The sequence below is a fragment of the Grus americana genome, chromosome 13 (genome assembly GCF_028858705.1).
Source record: "Grus americana isolate bGruAme1 chromosome 13, bGruAme1.mat, whole genome shotgun sequence".
NCBI lineage: Eukaryota > Metazoa > Chordata > Aves > Gruiformes > Gruidae > Grus > Grus americana.
Window position 1 is genome coordinate 10,589,308 of NC_072864.1, and position 17,030 is coordinate 10,606,337.

The 17,030-nt window shown below is 39.6% G+C and overlaps 2 protein-coding genes across 3 annotated transcripts; one reads left to right on the forward strand and one right to left on the reverse strand.

The window, feature by feature from the left end:
- Positions 1-88: 88 nt before the first annotated feature.
- On the reverse strand, positions 89-2,476 carry CIAO2B (cytosolic iron-sulfur assembly component 2B). Of its 2 annotated transcripts, none has more exons than XM_054840568.1 (5): positions 2,030-2,476; positions 1,868-1,933; positions 1,403-1,528; positions 849-894; positions 89-306 (listed from the first exon to the last, which is right to left on the reverse strand). In XM_054840568.1, the coding sequence occupies exons 1-5, from the start codon at positions 2,171-2,173 to the stop codon at positions 209-211; spliced, it is 480 nt and encodes a 159-aa protein (XP_054696543.1). In that variant the 5' UTR covers positions 2,174-2,476; the 3' UTR covers positions 89-208. The 2 variants fall into 2 exon arrangements, with proteins under 2 accessions (XP_054696543.1, XP_054696542.1); XM_054840567.1 differs by having other exon boundaries at positions 1,856-1,933; positions 2,030-2,338.
- Positions 2,477-5,106: 2,630 nt separating this feature from the next.
- On the forward strand, positions 5,107-16,266 carry LOC129212241 (carboxylesterase 5A-like). Its single transcript, XM_054840564.1, has 13 exons — positions 5,107-5,277; positions 5,859-6,063; positions 6,769-6,907; positions 7,170-7,303; positions 7,830-7,983; positions 8,241-8,342; positions 9,416-9,514; positions 9,999-10,139; positions 11,442-11,522; positions 12,954-13,101; positions 13,746-13,895; positions 15,551-15,623; positions 15,733-16,266. Exons 1-13 carry the CDS (start codon positions 5,202-5,204, stop codon positions 15,920-15,922), a joined length of 1,692 nt encoding a protein of 563 aa, XP_054696539.1. The 5' UTR covers positions 5,107-5,201; the 3' UTR covers positions 15,923-16,266.
- Positions 16,267-17,030: the final 764 nt, after the last annotated feature.

Below are 17,030 nucleotides of genomic sequence, written 5' to 3' on the forward strand. Positions count from 1 at the left end.
AAAACTTAAAAGTCAATTTTCATTATATTTTTGTAGCTGCCTGTCAACTAATTTCCCACATACTATTTTTTGTAGGAGTAATGAAACATTTCTTTAAGAAAATCCAAGTGATTTTATTTTGCTCATAGATAGTGTAACACTAGCATCACCACTTATATACAAAATTAGTTCAACATAGCAGAATACCAATGATTTCCTCATTGGGCAATTATGATCGAGCAGACAAACACTGATTCACCACTTCCAGTAAGTGAGAGTTTTCCAAAGCAGCTGCTACACGTTCTTTATCAGCAAGCTGTTTATTAACTGTGCAGAAAAAAAAACACCACAAGAAACCGGTCAAAACACAGGTATACGATGTCTTTGTTAAAGCATTTTACATCAAGATACATAATCACACTGTCGCTATGGTAATCAGGTAGACTAGTAATTCTGCAGATGCTAAGTACACTGCAGAGTTGCGGTCTAAAGTCAAAGCTCCCATCTTATCACAAGTTAAACCAGCAAGCTGCTCATGATTCAGCAGCAGGGAGCTACACATGTGTAGGTCTAACACAAGAAGAAATTCACCCCCAGCCTCTCCCCATTTTCTGAGTCCTCCATAACACAGGCAAATCAACGACTAGTTGAGAGCACAGGTTGCCTGAGATGTCTGAAGTATGGTACAGAACATATCTAAGTGTCATTATTATACATTCCTATTCTGTAACATCCCCCGGAAGTGATACATGTAAAATCTCAGATACTACACAGCTGCTCTGCAGGTGTGGGAGTCTCTCTCCTCTCTAATGTTCAAAGTTAAAAGAAATAATAAAGATGACCACACAACAGAGCACTAAAAACCTTACCTGCATGCTCAGAGGCATGTGTTCCTGGTGTTATATGAACATCCAGCTTAAAAAGCATCACAAAAGAAAAAGAAGACAAGTCAACAAAACATTGGCAGCTCATGTTCAAATTATTTAATAAAAAAACACAAGGCAATAACAAAAAGAGGGGAAAAAGGGCCTTCTTGCCAATACTGTATATAGCAGAAAAAATAAAGTCTAAAATCACAGAATATTCTGCATCCCCATCTGCTTAAGCCTCCTTCAGACAGGGGGTGAGGCACCAACCTCTCCTCCCCCCCCCCTCCCCGTGCTGCAGAGGAAGCCCTGCAGGCAACTTCCCTCCATAACCCCGCCTGCCCTTGGCATGACTGTCACAGAACCGTAATTCTGCATCGATACTGTCGCCCACTGCCTCTCTGTTCCTTGAAGTGTTTCCCCCACCCGTAATATGAAAAAAAGTTCTGGTTATGTTTCACTGTAAGTTCGTTAGGGTTGGTTGTAGGTTTTTTCCCTTTTTTTTCCCCCAAACACAATCCCCCTCTTTTGCTTTCCAGAGTGATTTGATTACTCACCTTAAATCTCTCAGGCAGAGATCTGATCAATTTTACTTTTATGGAGAGGCCGATTAACGTCGCCATGCTGCAGTGAGGAATGGTGGGAGTGAACTCCACTGCCACTGTGCTTTCTGCGTCATTCACCTGTTGAAAACCAAACACTTTGCATGTACAAAACCGGCTGGCTTTACCCCAAACTGGCCACATTTTATGTGAAATGCAACTTGAAGCTGTACTTTGCCGCTAACAGTTTTCTTCACTGACATTTTTAAATACTATATTTAGCTGCAGTAGACCGCTATAATAAGCCTCTGTCGATGATAGGAAAAAATAATTAAGTTAATCAGACGGCAGAGGCAGCACTGCCCTGCAACACGCATTTATCGACCGGCAGCGCCGACCCGCTGGGAGAGCCGGCCGGGACCGCCGCGCAAGCGGGACGAGGAGCTGCGCATCTTCGCGGGATCTCACTTTCACTCTCACTTGCTCCACGACATTCAGCTCCTCCAGGGTGAGGGGGTGCTCGGGGTCGTTGATGGAGCGAATGAGATGTGCCGGGTTAAGGAAAGAGGAGCTGCACTGCCCTGCCCTGCCCTGCGCCGCCGCCCCAGCGGCCCCGGCCCGGCCCTCCCCTCCCGGCAGGATATCGAAGATCTCCCGGTCGTCGATGGAGTCGGGCAGCTCATCGTCCTCCTCCCGCGCCGTCACGGGCCGCTCCCCCGAGCGGCGGTAGATGAGAGGGTTGGCGTTCTCCAGCGGCACCCCGCCGCCCGGGCCCGGGCCCACCATGACGGCCGTTCAGGCCCTCCCCGCCTCCGCTGCCGGGCGGGCGCTGCTGACGGCGGCACAGCGGAGCTGCCGGCGGGGCGGAAGGAGCCCGGACGCCATTCGCCGCCGCACCGGGCGCGGAGGCGGGCGCTCGGCAGCGGCGCGGGGGCGGCTCGGTCCCCTCTTCCCCGTGGCGGGAGTGCTCTCCTGTGGGCAGGGAGTGGAACTGGCACTGTGTGCGGAGAGCAGACGTGTCGGGGAGCTCGGGCGGACTCCAGTGTCGCTGTTAGGGCAGTTAGGAGCGGGCAGGGGCGGCCGGCTGGGAGGAGGCGCTCAGCGGCTCGGGCCTTGCAACGGCTTTAACCTCAAGCCTAAGAGTGACAAGCGAATGGTTTCACTGGAGTCAGCGCCGCTGCAAAGGGGCTGAGAGGGACCTCTGAAGTGAACTTAGTGCTGTTGAGGATGGGTAAATTAAATTGCATGTTAAATGCAAATTGTTCTCGATTAAAATTATTTCTTTCCTCTAATTTGAAAAGTCAAATTGTATATTAAAAAAACCTGCAAGCAAAGGAACTGGAGTGATAGAGTAATGATGACATATTTTGGCCTCATACACCCCTTTATAATGGAGTTAAAGCACATACTCCTGTGTAAACATACCATATATTATCTGTTTTAGCTTCTTTGTCATATGCTTGCAAAAAATGATCTGTATAGGGTTTGGGTTTTCTGATGCCTGCCGTGTCAAGTCATGGTCACGGGTAAGATGTGAGCGTGCTTCCCAGGCGGAGGGCGCCAGTGTCCTTGGTGTCTGACAGAAAAAAGGATTTGAAAGGAGCTAGGAGTTGCTCCTTCAGAAGATGTTGCCGCTGGAGGAAAAGATGTTTATTGTGGTTCTGTTGCTCAGCACTGACTGACAGAAATAGGTTACCTCAGGTGTGCTTTTGGCTGCGGGGAGTTCGGCCAGATTGGGTTTGCCCCCAGCAGGACGTGTTCTGAAGATTACCAGTATGTTTACATATCTGCTGATACTTTAAATAAGACAAGCCAAACCACCTGTGAGCAAAGTTTCCATTTATCTCGGCTTTCATCTTTGTTTTGTATTACATCAATTAATATATAGATTACATTGGCATTGAAGTTCACTCCTTAATCTAAACATTTGTTATTTTAAGTTGGTCTTTCAATTGGTGTATGTTATTTTGGATAATAAATTTTGTTGGTAAGCATCATTTTTCTGACTCTTTAGGAAATACAGAGCTGACTGAGATGACTTACCCTTAGTGGCAAACATGTTTAAAAGTGGGTTTTGTTTGGTTTTGTGGGTTGGTTTTTTTTTCATTTGGATCAAGAGAGTTTAGTGTGGCAGCACAAGAAGTCCATATTTGTTGGATTCCATCGATGGTATCCTCATGGAATCCTGCTTTTTCCAAGTCCTTGCTCCCTGCCTCATGTATATGTGCATATATATGTGCATGGATGTATAGATACACAAAGAGGTGCACACACCTATTCCCATATGTTGAAATCTAGCTGCTGATTTTGGTCTGTCTGCTAGTCCACAAGAAGAATTGACAAAAATCCCAGGGCTATTCTTATTGAACTGGAACGAAAATAACTGCAACTGAAAGGATTTTCCAGAAAAATTTGAATTATAAAAAATAAGAGGCAAGTTATGTTCTACAATGCATATTTGCACAGCTCCAGGTGAAATTCATGTGAAATCATCACTCTTTTCCAAAGCTATCAGAACCCCTAGAGACTCAGGAACAGTATGAGAAATATCAAGTACTTCTGAATTCTCTTGCACTGAAAATCTTGTTTTACCTGTCTCATTCGCAACGTTTTTTGTGAAAGATGAACTGACTGACTCTGACAAACCTCTGTATCCCAAGCAGGATGAACTTAGATGATGTGTGATCTGTGGTGGTGAAGTTGGTTTCACAGATTTCATGAATGTCCATGCTGGAAGTGAATTCAGCGAGAGTAGTGCAGAGGGGCCTGGAGTGGTATGCTTTGACACCATTCATCCAGGAGATGGGAAACGAATCAAAGGCGGAAAGGCAAAGACCCATTACAGAGAGGGGGCTTTGCCAGCTGAAGATGGGGATTTGGTGGAGCAGGCTGGGCTTGTAGGCCCAACTGAAGCAGGCCTTGAGGCTAAGATGCTTAGGGCCAGTCATCCACGCTGAGGGATGTTATGCTTCTACAGACTACAAATGTTTTTAGGACTTTTTTCAGCCGGCAGGCAAAAACTGTCTGTTGGATTGCCAGCCTGTTTCCACTGTAGGAAGCTATTTTATAGCGCAGGTGAGGTTATGCCCTTTCCCACTTTTTTGAGGGAAGTAGATACCCCAGAAGGTGTTGGTAAGTAGACCTTGCTTTCTGACCTCCACTGAGGCTGCTCATAGAGAGGAAGCTATAATCTGACCCTCAACTTTAATCTCCCCTTTAATTTTGAAAAATGCAGGAGGCCTATTTTTATTTAAAAAGGGGTAAAGAACTGTTTTGGAGGCTGGAGGCCAGTCCCTGCTGGAAAGCACATTTAGTGCCAATCATGGTACAGATGTGCAGGTCCTCATTAAAACTTCTGCAAGAATTAATTATTTTGATTTTTTTTTCTTTTTTTATTGTTACTTTCTAGTTATGTGTAATCTGTAATCCTGGTTTTTGTTAAGATTTTTGTTGTTATGGGGGTTTTTTACAAAAAAATGTCAACAGCTCTGGAACCTTTTCAGAGCTTCACTGTTTTCTCTGCTTGTAGGATTAACAGCAGATTAATTATGATTAGAACTTTTGTTGTTCACAGATGGTGTTGGGTCATTTTCAGATCATCCATTCTCAGGATCAGGTAATGATTAGGTGCGTTAGATTAAGAGATTGTGTTTACACTCTGTATCAAGTACCACTCTGAAAGTGCTTAGTGCAGTGCATGCTCAAAAGGGAATATAGCTGCACTCCCTAGTCAGAGTGCTCTCAGCCGGGACTTTGCACCATCCTCTTCCGCATAAAACCAGAAAATAATCTAGAGTCCAAACTGGGATGAAAAATGGCTCCTCAAAGCCAGATTGCTTTGCTTCGTACCTTGTTTTGTAGTATAGCATTCATCACTTGCGGAGCAGAAGGTGAGACGCAAAATTTATTATTGCTGTTGGGGAAAGAACTGCACTAACAAGTTGCAGTGTAGTGATTTTCAAATCATCTTATAGTTGTGTTAGCAATCTGCAAAAGTATCCTGATAAGCTTTATGCAAAAATTACTGGGTTTGTGAGATGAAACCATTTCTGAGATGATTTTTCTGAAAATAAAACTTTATAAATTTCTTAAAAGTTGGAAAGCAAAAACATTTCATAATTATCTAAACAAAATATTTTAAGATCTTGTTGGATGATAAATTTAGAAAATGTTAATGATTTTGACAGTTGCTATTTGCTCTGAAATTTGTTTTTAAGCTTTATGCTCTTGCAGAGTGACTAAACTATGTCTTACCTAGCTCCAGCTGTCACTGGCAGAGCCAGCTGTGGGAGTATTTGGCAGGGGGTGTCTGTCGTTGCATAAAAGCGAGATGAAAACTGAACAAAATTGAAAGGAACAAGCTGAAATCTTCTAAATTAAACACTCAGTAAAAAATGCTCCATTGCAAAGTCTGTGAGACAATTATGAAGATGCAATTTAATTTTTTTCTTTTACCTTTTGTGTTACTTAGGACAGACTGGTGCTGAGCCGGAAGTGACTATCACACTTGGACGGCTCAAAGGGAGACAAACAAATGTGAAGGGGACAGACAGACTTGTAAATGTTTTCCTTGGGATTCCTTTTGCAAAAGCACCTGTTGGATCCTTGAGGTTTTCCCCACCTGAACCACCAGAACCCTGGAATGATCTGAGAGATGCAACTTCTTACCCACCACTGTGAGAGCTGTTCAGTACATTTGTTTGTAGGACCTGCATGTGTTTGTCAGTGCCATCGTGTTTATTAGGGTACAGAGGTCTGATTTTTGCTAGGGAGCTTGTATTGACTGGTATTGAATATGCTGCCGGTACTGAAATACTGTAGGGAGTGTAGTGACAGGACAAGGGGTAATGGGTTTAAGCTGAAGGAGGGTCGATTTAGATTAGATGTTAGAAAGAAATTCTTTCCTGTTAGAGTGGTGAGGCACTGGAACAGGTTGCCCAGAGAGGCTGTGGATGCCTCATCCTTGGAAGTGTTTAAGACCAGGCTGGATGAGGCTTTGGGCAACGTGATCTAGTGGAAGGTGTCCCTGCCCGCAGCAGGGAGGTTGGAACTAGATGATCTTTAAGGTCTCTTCCAACCCAAACCATTCTATGATTCTGTAAGAACTGTGGGACTAAGAACCGCAAAGAATTCCTGGAAAATTCCTGTCTTTGGAAATCATGTCTCATTATGCTCTGCTGAAATAATTCAGCTTTTTAAGGATAAGTATAGAGCTGTGCTTTTACAGGTTGCACCTCTTAATTGCATATAAGTCACACAAAGTTTGAGCATCCTGTGGGAATTCAGTCTGTGGGGCAAAAGAAAATGTGTTTTCTTTATCATTGTTACGTTGTTGCTATTGCAGTTTTATTACTAATAGTCACTTCCTTTCTTTTGTGAAGATGTCCTCAAGATCTGTCCATGTTGAAAACAGCTGAAAAACACTTTAAAGAAAAACACCTTCCATTCCGAACTTCTGAGGACTGTTTGTATCTAAATGTTTACAGCCCTGCTGGTTCAAACAAGAAGGACAAGTTACCTGTGCGTAAACCCATTGTACAAACTTGTGTCATGCAACATTTGCACCTAATGATAGCTCCTAAGTCACTTAATTGCTTTTGAAAATGTGATGGTGTGTTAGCAAAAATATTATTATGTAAAATTCAAAGTCCATGAACCTAAAATTCAGTTCCCATTGAGCTTTGGTGATTGAGAGTTCCTAATTCTCTGATGTTGTCTTCCTTTTTCACATGAAATCTATCAAGCAATGTATAAAAGTGTGTCTCACCCTTTTTTCTCAAAGGTAATGGTGTGGATCCATGGAGGCAATTTCATATTTGGTGGTGCTTCTAGGTATGATGGTTCTGCACTATCAGCCTACGAGAATATTGTGGTAGTAATAATTCAGTACAGACTTGGACTCCTTGGATTCCTCAAGTAAGATGACCTATTTCACTTTTTACAAAATGCTTCTTATGTTTAAAGGATGGGTAGTTTTGTTTTCCAAATCAGCTGAACTTCTATACCGGCTTCCCACTGTTAAGGTGGTTTAAATGTACATAGTTCACTGACATCAGGACTTAAGAACATTAATAAATGTCCATAAATACCATTTGCATTGTCATTTGATTGTAGCCTGCTATCAAATCATAGTTGGGCTTATTTGGTTCTGGACAGGATGTTTGTTCTTGCCTTTACTTCCATCCATTGATCTGTAAAGCAAAAAATCATATAGTGTAAAGGCCAGGAATCCATCTGTGTATGGATGAACAAACAGCAGAGGCAAGTAAGTCAGTGGGGCTTAGATCTGACTATGCAAGGCTTTAGGTCAGTAGGCTGTACAGATCTTTCCTTGGCCGAAAATGACACTTCGCACAAAATGTAAGTTGGTGAGGTTTATTTTATTCTGATATTAGAAGAACTATTACTCTTCCTGAGAAGGCTTATATTGCTTTTCTTTCAGTACTGGTGATGAACATGCTCGTGGGAACTGGGCATTTTTGGATCAAGTAGCAGCTCTTCGGTGGATCCAAGAAAATATTGAACACTTTGGTGGAGATCCAGGATCTGTCACACTCTTTGGTGTATCTGCAGGATCTTGCTCTGTTTTTGCACATGTAGGCATGCAGTAGATATACTAAAAAGAAAAGTCTTAAAAAAAATCTTCAAAAACTCAATTAGTGTAACATTTCATGCTTAATCTGGTTTTTCAAAGTAAGATTAATGGCACATTGTGCTAAGTCTGGACACTTCCCTTGTAAGCACATAAAAATGTGTAATTCCACACTGAATCCAGCAGTCTAGTCAAGCATAAAGTTATGGGATAAGGACCTTAATGTAGAATAAATACTTTCTGTTCTTCCTTTCCTGGCAGGTTTTATCTCCTTTGTCTAAGGGTCTCTTTCATAAAGCAATATCAGAGAGTGGAATTTTAATCCCCCCTGTTAAAGATTTACTTCTTTCAACAGATCTTAAGGTAGGCAGTTTTTGGTTTCTTTTTCATTTTAAAGCCTTTATAACCTAAAATACGATATTTCTTATATCCGATAATTTTGTTAAAAGAGAAAGGGTGAAAATCTGATTGCACATTATGCAACAAAGTTGATGAAATTTATTTTCAGAGCATACCTATAAATACATAGATTAGCACTAAGTAAATTTTCATTCAAATAGTCTATTTATTTTCAGTCTTACCATGCTCATTTGGTATTGGAAATAGATTGTACAGTTACATGATTATAATATCTGTGGGTTGAGTTAGGTATTTTCAGTTACATACATGCTAAGCTAGGCGTATGTCCATTTTCATGCACACTGTAACTTATACTGTAACTATGAAATTTATTATGGAAAGTTTAATTAGAATCCAGAAGAGGCATTCAGTTTTTATTCAGCTATGGTGTCATGGTTTAACCCAGTCAGGAGCTCATTCCCTGCCCTGCAAGTGGGATGGGGGAAAGAATAGAAAAGGTAAAAAAAAAAAAAAAAAGTAAAACTCATGGGTGTTATCAACATTAGTCTCATCCTAAATTCAAAACACAGCACTCTACCAGCTGCTAGGAAGAAAATGAATTCTGTCCCTGCCGAAACCAGGACATATGGTCTTTTATAGAGGGCCTTTATTTGAAGTAAATTCATTTTAAAAAAGAAAAAACCCCTTTAAAATTAAATTCCTGTCTATAAGTACCTTTTCATTTCTCCTCCTGAAACAGCAGGTAATAATAATATAAATCTCTCATAAGCTGATTTTCTGAATTTTCTTGCCTTATTTGATTTATGTTGCAACGTCATATTATCTCTACAGCAAAGTTTGTTGTAGAACAGTGAATGGAAATACAGCAAGAAAGAGAAGTATACCAGAATGATTTCACTTCATGATCAAACTGTAGTATTTCTAGTAAAATAAAATACTCAAGCACTTATCAAGCTCACCTAAATTAGCCCTTAAATAAAACTATTAACAGTACTATGTATAATAATTTTCTGTTTGTAAATTCCTTAAAGACTACCTCATAGCTAACAGTTCTTGTCTTTGTTAATAATTTTCAGAAAATTGCAAGTATATTTAAGTGTGAGACGAGCAGTTCACTCTCTCTGATAAACTGCTTGAGGAACCAGGAAGCAGAGGATATAGTCTTTAACAGTACGGTAGGTGAAACTTTACTTAGTAACAGATTTTTTTAATGGCATGCTTGCAAAACTTTAGCTCAGCGTCTGACTAGAGTTCATTGTTAGCCTGCTGCAAAGTTTTTTTCCTAATTTTTGTCAAAATACCCCCTAAATACTGAAATAATTTCACATAAGTTCTCTTTAGAATTTTCAGTGAAGTGTAACACCTGTAAAGTTGTGAGCAAGACGTGAGCATACATATGTTTTAATGTCAGTTAGAAGGAGCACAGGATCAGGAAACCATTATATTACTCCGTATCATGACCCAACCATTCTAGTATTTTATACTCTGGTGCAAAAATGTAAATGTATGTTGCAGTGGCTGTAGATACTCAGATTTCTTAAAGCCCTTTTTTTTTTTCTTCACTTGGAACATCAAATGTGGACATTTTATTATGTGATTTGAAGGAAAAAAGGAAAATGCTATTAACAAGTAATTTGATCTTTTTTTCTCTTCCTTCAGGAAATCCCATTTCTACCCTTAGTTTTGGATGGAGTATTTCTTCATAAGTCGCCTGAAGAGATATTGGCTGGAAAAGAATTTAATGCAGTCCCGTTTATGATAGGAGTCACCAACAATGAATTTGGCTGGAATATTAGATCTGTAATTTAATGGCTATTCTTCATTTTTTTGAATGTTTGTGTTAACTTCTCAGAGTTGCCTTCATCAGTTATTTGCTGGTAGGACACCTTTTAAGTATGGCCAAAAGGCTTTGCATTGTTGGAAATATATACAAGGTAAACTTTGCTTGCATGGTGATTCAGTAGTGACCCAGAAGCAGTTGGTCTCAAAGCAGTGAGACAGGCTTCATCCTGCAAGTTAAACTATGTGGACATCCTTGGAACATCAATTTTTTACAGTATTTTCTTATCCTAAAATTTTAATCCCTCATCCAGTCAGAGAGGAAAAAGAATGCAACAGCCAAGGGGTTATTACTAAAACAAAAATAAACCAAATCCTTTCCCCCACAACACACAGATGTTATATGCACGATATTCAGGATGGACACATGGAATGTTTAAAAATGTGGCATTGATCACCTTAAACAGCTTACCCCATATGTCGTTATGAACTGGCTGCTGGTTATATGATTGCCATGATATCATTGTTACCATGCGGAAAGATCTGTCATTTGAAAATCTCAGCTGGAGGCAGAGTATGGGGAGAATGTGGGTGTCCCATCCATTCCCAGCGCATAAATTCTTTTTCATATGAATTCCATGGGCAATTCTAAAAGGTGAGCAGTTGCTGTACAGTGCACAAAACTGCAGGAGGTGGATTTGTGTTCTCTCTCTTCCTTGTCCTCTTTTCTTCATTTCCTAAGACCTTGTGTTCATCTAGGTAGTACAAAGTATTTGTTCTGAATCTATGTAGTAACTGTGTGTCTCTGGGAATGTGCTGGTACTAAGTCCAAGAAAAATGTGAAGTGAAATCTGTTCTAATTCATTTTGCAGACAGAAAAGTCATTTTATGTAATGCTCTAAAAGAGGAGGAGAATTGCCTTATCGTTACTTCAAAGGGTTCAAGCAACTGGACTAGAGACAGAGAGGCTGCTGGTGACTTTTAAGATCTCCCCTACCAGAGGGAAAATAAGCCTTTGAGACAGAAGATTTTCACTTCAATTCTGCCCTAATGCTTTCTAGTCTTATAAGTTTCTTAACAATGTGTGTTGATTTAAGGATAAACTACTTAGTATGAGTGGTTTATGTTGCAACCTTCACCTAGGAAACATTTACTGCTGTAAATACAAGCTGTTCAAGACAGCTGCTGCATTGTACTGCATTTTTACATATGATATAAGGCTTCAAAAATAAACACCAGTAGTAAGAATAAAGTGAAATAATGTAGTTCCAATGTTAAAAATATTGGAGAGTGGTGCTAATAACATTCTTTTTTTCTGTGCAGACATCAAAAATACCAGGTTTGAAGGAAATAGGAGATAAAAAATCAATCACTTCAACTTTAGAATTTTTACTGCCGATGATGGTAAGAACTGTTGCGCTAATCTAATTCAGGAAGTGAAATTTCTTTTTAATGCATAGAACAGGTTTGTGAAGTTTGGTGTTCTCTAGTTTCCTGCTTGAGTCAGTGTTACTAAGACTTGAGGTCATGTTGTGCTTTGGGGGGAGTCCCAGCTAAGTTGACAGGACTATGTTGTATGGAGTTACACAGAAATAGGATTGAGTCAGGCCTGGGGTTTGGGGAAATACCTTTTTCCTTCTAGACTGCTGAACCAACATTTTTATCTTACACATTTGTATGTAGGACTGCTGTAATCATGTCCCTAATCTTATGGCATCTGATGGCTAATCTCCTGGTTGATGGGTTTCAAGACAGGATTTTTCAATGTGTTTGCATTAAAGTAAATGTAACTTTTAAAGTAGTTCCTTTGCACTCCTAGTTTTGAAATATAACTTCCAAGCTGCAAATTCTAACACTAAAAATGTAAGCTGTGTTTGGAGATCCCATTGGTCTTTCCTTATAGTCTAATAGTAAATAAATCTTTCAAGGACTCAGAGAATTTACTTTTGTTATTATCATCTCTTTTCTCCTGAAGAAAATATAAGAAAAAGGTACTATCAGGAGAACTTGCTGGATCTTTGTTGATTTCTGTAGAGCTTTAGCCCATATAAATCTTTGTAAATTTGACCTGAGGGGTTTGGTTTGGTTTTTGGTGTCAGGTTTTTTCCCCCCATGTTGTGGTTTTGCCCCAGCCAGCAGCTAAGCCCCACGCAGCTGGGCATGTGGGGAAGAAAGGAAAAAAAAACAAACCACAAAACAACTCGTCAGTTGAAATAAAGACAATTTAATAGGCTAGCAAAGGAAGAAAATAAAAATAAAAGTAACAACAACAATAATAATAAAACTAATTAGGCAGAAATGCAATTGATCACCACAACGGAAAGGAAAAAAAACAACCCGATGCCCAGTCTGTTTCCAAGCAGCGAATCTGCCTCCTGGCTCGCTTCCCCAGTTCTATCTGGAGCATGACATTATATGGTGGGGAATATCCCTTTGGCCAGTCTGGGTCAGCTGTCCTGGCTGCACTCTCCCAGCTTCTTGTGCACCTGGCAGGGCATGAGAAACTGAAAAGTCCTTGACTTAGTGTAAGCACTACAACTACCTAGCAACAACTGAAAACGCTGGTGTGTTATCAACGTTATTCTCATACTAAATCAAAAACACGGCACTATACCAGCTACTAGAAAGAAAATTAACTCTATCTCAGCCAAAACCTGAACACCCCAGAAAAAGTCTGAATAGGTTTTCTTTGCCATCATGGTTTCCCATCAGCATGGGTGCTACCCTGGACCTTTGCGCCTTTGCGGAATATCTGAAGTTTAAAAGGTGATATTTTTAGTTGCTAATTCAGAGTGTGATAATTTTTCTGTTTCTTGTTTCCCCTTTTTCTCTTAGTATATGTCATCAGAGTTTCTGCCTGTGATAGTGGACGAATATCTAGGAAATACGGATGATCCTGCTGAGCTACGGGACCGATTTCTGGACTTGCTAGGGGATATAGGAATTGTCATGCCATCCATAAAAGCATTGAATTATCACAAGGGTGAGCTAATGAACACCAGTAGGATATTCAAACCTCTTACTACATGCTGGATCAAATGACGCAAATCCTGTTGTGTATAGGCAGCCCTTCTTGAGATTCACACTGAGAATTTGTTGGGGGTGCAGAGAGATATAGGTTTGCAGGATTGTGTAAAGCAAGTGTAGGTAGTCTGTTATCTTTGTGCTAGTGTCTTGCACTTGTGCTCATAGTCACAATATATTGAGAGCAGAGCATGATAACACAGGTAAATGTTTGCCAAGTGAAGTATACAGGCTTAAAAATTAAACCATATTAAAGCAACCTGGAATTTGTCCTTTGGCCCACCACTGCTTGGGAAGTCAGCAGCTCTGTAGTTTGGAGATTTTCTGATATTTAAGTGTAGACAAGCCATGCCAAAATACCCAAAACTGGAAAATAATTTGATGTTATTCTGTTTTCTGTACGTTTCCCTGGGGTGAATCTTTAATTTTTTTGTGAGAGTGCTGTGAGTTCTTAATTTTGAATTAAAATACATATTTGAATGTAAAATTAAAAATTAAAAATATGCCCAGAATAAAGCTTTGGGCAAGTAAGATTTTAAACAGCTGATGTCAGCCATAATTTATGCATCTCTTCTTTAACTCTCTAAATGTTACATCTTCTAGGGTCTGGAGCTCCTGTCTACTTCTTTGAATATCAGCATCGGCCCACTTCATACTGGGATAGTAAACCAGAGTATGTGAAAGCTGATCATGGAGATGAAGTTGGCTTTGTCTTTGGAGGACCGTATCTGGCTGGTGATATTCAGCTACGTAGTAAGGAATAGAACATTCAATATGCACTTATAAATTACTCTCATAACACTGGTATTATTCTGTTCAGTAGTGTTACTTCCATTTTAATCAGACTAAAGGGCATATATTAACAGTGAGACCAAAGTGTAACCCTTTCTCCTGAATTTGTTTAACACCAATTTACTGTCTTCTCCATTCTTTATCATGTACAGATTGCTGTTTCTGAAGCACAGGAAGTTACACATGTTGTCAATATTTTAGCAAACAGAACATTTGCTAGAAAACATCACTGGCATTATACCAGCACTGTTCATGAATTTGCCAAATAGCTTTGGCTGAAAAAGAAATTGAAGGAAAGGTCAATTAAACTTGCAGGGGATTAGCGTGGTAGTTGGGAAGCAGGAAATCTAGGCTGTCTTCTTTTCTTTAAGCTAATGTCTCCTCCTTTCCAGGAAATCCCATGGGCTGTCTGGCTCCAGCAAATGGGGAACTCGGTCTCTTTTGCAGATAGTGTTGCAGTTGTGTTGATCAGAGCAAGGCTTGGAACTCCGGTGTTTCATTTTCTGCATGAAGATCTAATGGTTAGGTTAAAGACTATTTCCTTCAGGCAGAATCCCACGTTGCTACAGTCCAAATGAATGTGCCAGTCACTGAAGAGTCAGATACGAGTTGCCACATCCTCAACAATATTATGAATCCAGCAATTTTCTTTATTTGCATATGACTAAAACAGTAATACTCAGGATGAAGTATTTCCTTTCCCATGAAACAAATTAGGAGCAATTCTTATCTTAACAAAGAAACACAGAAATTCTACTTATTTTAAGTGAATTCACCATTTTTAGGTTTTTATTTTTGTCATTTGCACAGTAGTTCATTGTCTGTTTCAAAGCCTACATAAATGAAAGTATTTCCTTTTACTCCGTTGAACTTTGGAGCAATCCAGCTATGTCATAAAAGCATTCGTTAATCTGTTACTAGAGCCTTTTGATTTTGCTTGTGTTTTATATCTATTTTTTACTTATCCTACACTAGAAAACACTATACAAATCTTTTCTATTTGCCTGAATTTACTGAGAGCATTAAAATAGCAAATATTTTTCTTGATGTATTGAGATGCATTTATAATTAATAACACACTGTAACTAAAATTACTGTCACCTACCTGATACAGTGGGCATATGTGTAACTATATTTAAATGAATGTTCTTGAGGCGTTGAGACATAGAATGACATTGTCTTGTATCAGAATGAAGGAATCTTTGCCTAGTCATGCTCTGAATAATAGGGAGAATTTCAGTACCACAAAGGTAGAATGAGATCTATGAAACTGAAACATGTGGCCCATTCCTTGAGTTGTAATGGGACTCAGGAGACATGGGTTCTTTTTTTGGTTCTGCTTCTGGATTTCTGAAAAGCTACAGGCAAATTACCTTATTTCCTTGTACCCCAATTCCCCGATTTGTAGAATAAGGAGAATTATGCTAATCTCATTCATAACGAATGCTGAAATCTTGTCTCGATGATTGCTGTATTACTAACATATTGCAGGTACGGTGCCTCTGTTGTAATCAGTAAGTTGTTAGAACATTTTCACAGACTGTACTACTGCTTCTGTAGTAGCAATGTTTTGATTTCTGCCACGTGTAATAATTATTTTGTATTTTGTCTCTCAGGTGAAGTTACAGAGGAAGAAAAGAACCTTAGTAGAACTCTAATGAAGTACTGGGCTAACTTTGCTCGAAATGGGTAAGAATCATGAGATTCATTACGTATATTACTGGTTTATACTGACTCCAAAGTGAATTAGCTATTTTGTTGATTCAATCTTAACTGCTTGCTTTCTTGTTGTTTACAGAAATCCCAATGGGGAAGGTTTGGTTGACTGGCCGTCTTATAACCTAAATGAAGAATACTTACAGATAAATCTAAAACAAAAAAAATCCAGAAAGTTTAAAGAAAAGAAGGTAGACTTCTGGAGAAAGGTGATGTTTGAAAAGACAAATAACAAAAGAACAGAAAACAAGAAGGTTAATTCAGAGTTATAATTTACAGTCTAAACATGCACATAATAGGCAAACTATTAGGATAGTAAAAGAAATTACTTTAAATAATTTTGAGGATAAAATTATGTTTCCCTTTTGTTCACCTTTTCTTCACAGTTGTTGTAGGTGCAATTATTCACTGTAATAATTCCAACTGATCTATTTCCCCTTTCCTTTACTTCTTTCTGGATTTGTGCCTTCAACAGAAGCCTCACTTATGAAATATAGGTACCAGATTTCCTGGCTGCTCAGGTTTTTCTGTCACTTCCCCATGACTGAAGACAGAATGTCGCAGCCACATGGTTTTAACAAAGTGAAATCAATAAAGACTTGATCTGCAAGTAAAACTGTCTTTTGATGTCAAGTGTATCAGTGATGGTAGAGAAGGTTTGGTCTGATTTAGATACAGAAATGTCCTCTGTGGGGAAAAAAAAAAAAAAAAAACAAAGCAGAACATTTTTTAGTTTCTTTTTTAAGTCAGTTTTACAACAGAGATAGTATGTTTCTGACTGTTGTGGTACATAATTGGTAACAGTAGTGCTGGAATTAAGACTTCTGTCAAATGTTAGAAAAGGGAGAAACAGTCTCCACTACCCACACTTTTTTTCTTTTATATTTAGCAATAACTCCCTTAGAAGGATCAACATTGGTAACATTAGTTTCACACTTTCTGTCTTTTCCATGGTGCTTTACACTGTGCTCTAGGCTGTTCTCTGTGCCGTCAGGCAGTTCCAGGTTCTCTGCACTGGGTCACAGGCCTTCGTGACTAGCACTGGAGAGGGATTTGTTTACCAGAATTATTCCAGTGCCCTTACCAGCTGATATGCATTTGGACTGCCAAGAACAAGTCTTGAACATCTCATTTCACTGTTATCAAGAACTTCTTTCTCTGCTATGTCTTGTTTGTTTCCTGTATCGGCCTCCTAGGCTGCTCCAGCCATCCCAGCTGTATTCCTGACCTTACTGCTACCAGCAGCATTATGCAGCTCCATAGATCCTATGAGGCACTAGGCATCTCTTTCCCCCTTCTTTCATCTCCCCTCTGTATCTCTGGAAGAATTTAAGATTGTTCATAGCTAATAATGTCCTACAGCAACTAACTGGCCATCCT